The sequence below is a fragment of the Sebastes umbrosus genome, unplaced genomic scaffold, assembly GCF_015220745.1.
Source record: "Sebastes umbrosus isolate fSebUmb1 unplaced genomic scaffold, fSebUmb1.pri scaffold_207_arrow_ctg1, whole genome shotgun sequence".
In the NCBI taxonomy this organism is placed as follows: domain Eukaryota; kingdom Metazoa; phylum Chordata; class Actinopteri; order Perciformes; family Sebastidae; genus Sebastes; species Sebastes umbrosus.
The window spans coordinates 17,527-22,500 of record NW_023618512.1 but is presented as its reverse complement, the minus strand read 5'-3'; the positions used below and the strand labels follow the sequence as shown (position 1 = coordinate 22,500).

Here is a 4,974-nt window from a genome sequence, read left to right as displayed (position 1 = left end):
GAGATGACGCTCCGCCAACTACCAACCACCCGTTCAGTCCGCCCAGAGAAGACGCTCCGCCGCCGCCTACCAACCACCCGTTCAGTCCGCCCAGAGAAAACGCTCCGCCGACTACCAACCACCCGTTCAGTCCGCCCAGAGAAGACGCTCCGCCGCCGCCTACCAACCACCCGTTCAGTCCGCCCAGAGATGACGCTCTGCCGCCGCCGCCTACCGACCACCAGTCAGTCCGCCCAGAGACGACGCTCCGCCGCCTACCGACCACCAGTCAGTCCGCCCAGAGACGACGCTCCGCCGCCTACCAACCACCCGTTCAGTCCGCCCAGAGAAAACGCTCCGCCAACTACCAACCACCCGTTCAGTCCGCCCAGAGAAGACGCTCCGCCGCCGCCTACCAACCACCCGTTCAGTCCGCCCAGAGAAAACGCTCCGCCGACTACCAACCACCCGTTCAGTCTGCCCAGAGAAGACGCTCCGCCGCCGCCTACCAACCTCCCGTTCAGTCCGCCCAGAGACGACGCTCCGCCGCCGCCTACCAACCACCCGTTCAGTCCGCCCAGAGACGACGCTCTGCCGCCGCCGCCTACCGACCACCAGTCAGTCCGCCCAGAGACGACGCTCCGCCGCCTACCAACCACCCGTTCAGTCCGCCCAGAGAAAACGCTCCGCCGACTACCAACCACCCGTTCAGTCCGCCCAGAGAAAACGCTCCGCCAACTACCAACCACCCGTTCAGTCCGCCCAGAGAAGACGCTCCGCCGCCGCCTAACAACCACCCGTTCAGTCCGCCCAGAGAAGACGCTCCGCCGCCGCCTACCAACCACCCGTTCAGTCCGCCCAGAGAAGACGCTCCGCCGCCGCCTACCAACCACCCGTTCAGTCCGCCCAGAGAAGACGCTCCGCCGCCGCCTACCAACCACCCGTTCAGCCCGCCCAGAGAAGACGCTCCGCCGCCACCTACCAACCACCCGTTCAGTCCGCCCAGAGACGACGCTCTGCCGCCGCCGCCGCCGCCTACCGACCACCAGTCAGTCCGCCCAGAGACGACGCTCCGCCGCCTACCAACCACCCGTTCAGTCCGCCCAGAGAAAACGCTCCGCCAACTACCAACCACCCGTTCAGTCCGCCCAGAGATGACGCTCCGCCGCCTACCAACCACCCGTTCAGTCCGCCCAGAGAAGACGCTCCGCCGATTACCAACCACCCGTTCAGTCCGCCCAGAGAAGACGCTCCGCCGCCGCCTACCAACCACCCGTTCAGTCTGCCCAGAGAAGACGCTCCGCCGCCGCCTACCTACCACCCGTTCAGTCCGCCCAGAGACGACGCTCCGCCGCCGCCTACCAACCGCCCATTCAGTCCACCCAGAGAAGACGCTCCGCCGCCGCCTACCAACCACCCGTTCAGTCCGCCCAGAGAAGACGCTCCGCCGCCACCTACCAACCACCCGTTCAGTCCGCCCAGAGACGACGCTCTGCTGCCGCCGCCGCCTACCGACCACCAGTCAGTCCGCCCAGAGACGACGCTCCGCCGCCTACCAACCACCCGTTCAGTCCGCCCAGAGAAAACGCTCCGCCAACTACCAACCACCCGTTCAGTCCGCCCAGAGAAGACGCTCCGCCGCCGCCTACCAACCACCCGTTCAGTCCGCCCAGAGAAAACGCTCCGCCGACTACCAACCACCCGTTCAGTCCGCCCAGAGAAGACGCTCCGCTGCCGCCTACCAACCACCCGTTCAGTCCGCCCAGAGATGACGCTCTGCCGCCGCCGCCTACCGACCACCAGTCAGTCCGCCCAGAGACGACGCTCCGCCGCCTACCAACCACCAGTCAGTCCGCCCAGAGACGACGCTCCGCCGCCTACCAACCACCCGTTCAGTCCGCCCAGAGAATACGCTCCGCCAACTACCAACCACCCGTTCAGTCCGCCCAGAGAAGACGCTCCGCCGCCGCCTACCAACCACCCGTTCAGTCCGCCCAGAGAAAACGCTCCGCCGACTACCAACCACCCGTTCAGTCCGCCCAGAGAAGACGCTCCGCCGCCGCCTACCAACCTCCCGTTCAGTCCGCCCAGAGAAGACGCTCCGCCGCCGCCTACCAACCACCCGTTCAGTCCGCCCAGAGACGACGCTCTGCCGCCGCCGCCTACCGACCACCAGTCAGTCCGCCCAGAGACGACGCTCCGCCGCCTACCAACCACCCGTTCAGTCCGCCCAGAGAAAACGCTCCGCCGCCTACCAACCACCCGTTCAGTCCGCCCAGAGAAAACGCTCCGCCAACTACCAACCACCCGTTCAGTCCGCCCAGAGAAGACGCTCCGCCGCCGCCTAACAACCACCCGTTCAGTCCGCCCAGAGAAGACGCTCCGCCGCCGCCTACCAACCACCCGTTCAGTCCGCCCAGAGAAGACGCTCCGCCGCCGCCTACCAACCACCCGTTCAGCCCGCCCAGAGAAGACGCTCCGCTGCCACCTACCAACCACCCGTTCAGTCCGCCCAGAGAAAACGCTCCGCCGCCTACCAACCACCCGTTCAGTCCGCCCAGAGAAGACGCTCCGCCGCCGCCTACCAACCACCCGTTCAGTCCGCCCAGAGAAGACGCTCCGCCGCCGCCTACCAACCTCCCGTTCAGTCCGCCCAGAGAAGACGCTCCGCCGCCGCCTACCAACCACCCGTTCAGTCTGCCCAGAGATGACGCTCCGCCGCCTTTGAAGGAGTGCCGGCTAAAAAACAGTTACAGTTTGTGATAAATAAAGTTCCTCATGAATATAAATACACAACCTGTTTTTTGTGACATCACATCACCTGGACGACAAACGTTCCATCATGAAGGCACCTGCTGTTCCTGCTACACTATGACTCACTATAGTATAGTAGTACTATGGTATACCATGATAGGAATTCTGTATGACATACTATACTATGACTTTTCATGAATTTCATGTAAAAAAGTCAAGGAGTTCGGAGTAGCCATGGAGAAGGACTTTCGGTCGGCACCAAAGTGCTTCTGGAAAACCGTCCGTCACCTCAGGAGGGGGAAACGGGGAACCATCCAAGCTGTGTACAGTAAGGATGGGACACTGTTGACCTCAACTGAGGAGGTAATCGGGCGGTGGAAGGAGCATTTTGAGGAACTCCTGAATCCGACCATCTATGGTAGAGGCAGAGCTGGAAGCTGATGGGGGACCATCATCAATTTCCCTGGTGGAAGTCACTGAGGTAGTCAAACTGTGGCAAAGCCCCGGGGATTGATGAGATCCGCCCAGAAATGCTGAAGGCTCTGGGTGGGGAGGGGCTGTCTTGGATGACACGTCTCTTCAACATTGCGTGGAAGTCGGTGACAGTGCCTAAGGAGTGGCAGACCGGGGTGGTGGTTCCCCTTTTCAAAAAGGGGACCAGAGACTGTGTGCCAATTACAGGGGTATCACACTGCTCAGCCTCCCTGGTAAAGTCTACTTCAAGGTGCTGGAAAGGAGGGTTCGGCCGATAGTCGAACCTCAGATCGAAGAGGAACAATGCGGAGTCGGTCCTGGCCGTGGAACAACGGACCAGCTCTTCACTCTCGCAAGGATCCTGGAGGGGGCCTGGGAGTATGCCCATCCAGTCTACATGTGTTTTGTGGACTTGGAGAAGGCGTATGACCGGGTCCCCCGGGAGATACTGTGGGGGGTGCTGCGGGAGTATGGGGTGAGGGGGGCACTTCTCAGGGCCATCCAATCCCTGTACGCCCAAAGCGAGAGCTGTGTTCAGGTCCATGGCAACAAGTCGGACTCGTTCCCGGTGGGGGTCGGCCTCCGCCAGGACTGCGCTTTGTCACCAATCCTGTTCGTGATATTCATGGACAGGATATCGAGGCGTAGTCGGGGGGAGGAGGGTTTGCAGTTTGGTGTGCTGAGGATCTCATCATTGCTTTTTGCAGATGATGTGGTCCTGTTGGCATCATCGGTCTGCGACCTCCAGCACTCACTGGATCGGTTCGCAGCCGAGTGTGACGCGGCTGGGATGAAGATCAGCACCTCTAAATCTGAGGCCGTGGTTCTCAGCAGGAAACCGATGGTTGGAGTCCTTACCCCAAGTGAAGGAGTTCAAGTATCTCGGGGTCTTGTTTGCGAGTGAGGGGACGATGGAACCTGAGATTGGCCGGAGAATCGGAGCAGCGGGGGGGCGGTATTGCATTCGCTTTACCGGACCGTTGTGACGAAAAGAGATCTGAGCCGGAAGGCAAAGCTCTCGATCTACCGTTCAATCTTCGTTCCTACTCTCACCTATAGTCATGAGGGCTGGGTCAGGACCCAAAGAACTAGATCTACCGGTCAGTCTTCGTTCCTCCTCTCACCTATGGTCATGAGGGTTGGGTCAGGACCTAAAGAACTAGATCGCGGGTAGAAGTGGCTGAAATGTGTTTCCTCAGGAGGGTGGCTGGCGTCTCCCTTAGAGATAGGGTGAGAAGCTCAGTCATCTGTGAGGGACTTGGAGTAGAGCCGCTGCTCCTTTGTGTTGAAAGGAGCCAGTTGAGGTGGTTCGGGCATCTGGTAAGGATCCCCCCCCACGACCAGCTGGGAGGAGGCCACGGGGAAGACCCAGGACTAGGTGGAGAGATTATATCTCTACTCTGGCCTGGGAACGCCTCGGGATCCCCCAGTCAGAGCTGGTTAATGTGGCCCGGGAAAGAGAAGTTTGGGGTCCCCTGGTGGAGCTGTTGCCCCCGCGACCCGATCCCGGATAAGAGGTTGAAGATGAGTGAGTGAAAAAAGTCATAGTAAAGTATGTCGAAAAAGTTGATGTAATAAAAGTCATAGTACAGTATGATGAAATATTTTATGAAAAAACGTCATAAGATAAGCTAAAATAAACCTTTATTAATCCCTGGAGGGAAATTCAGGAGTCAAAGCAGCAACATCAGCAAACAGAGTGAAACACAGGAGAGGTAAAGGTAGACACACATTATAAAAACAATAATAGAAATATAAAAGATACAG

General features: G+C 59.8%; 2 protein-coding genes across 2 annotated transcripts in view; both read left to right on the top strand.

Moving 5' to 3' along the window:
* The window catches only part of LOC119484412 (proline-rich extensin-like protein EPR1), a 2,801-nt gene extending 1,517 nt beyond the window's left edge, over window positions 1–1,284 (top strand). The window contains exons 2-3 of the mRNA XM_037763210.1: window positions 1–189; window positions 284–1,284. The exon at window positions 1–189 is cut by the window's left edge and continues 641 nt beyond it. Of these exons, the coding sequence (XP_037619138.1) occupies window positions 1–189; window positions 284–1,137 (1,043 nt within the window). The 3' untranslated portion in view covers window positions 1,138–1,284. The remainder of the gene's footprint in view (window positions 190–283) is intronic.
* Window positions 1,285–1,747: 463 nt separating this feature from the next.
* Window positions 1,748–2,742, top strand: LOC119484411 (extensin-like). The gene is made up of 2 exons (XM_037763209.1): window positions 1,748–2,154; window positions 2,205–2,742. The coding sequence occupies exons 1-2, from the start codon at window positions 1,748–1,750 to the stop codon at window positions 2,740–2,742; spliced, it is 945 nt and encodes a 314-aa protein (XP_037619137.1).
* The last annotated feature ends 2,232 nt before the right edge of the window (window positions 2,743–4,974 follow it).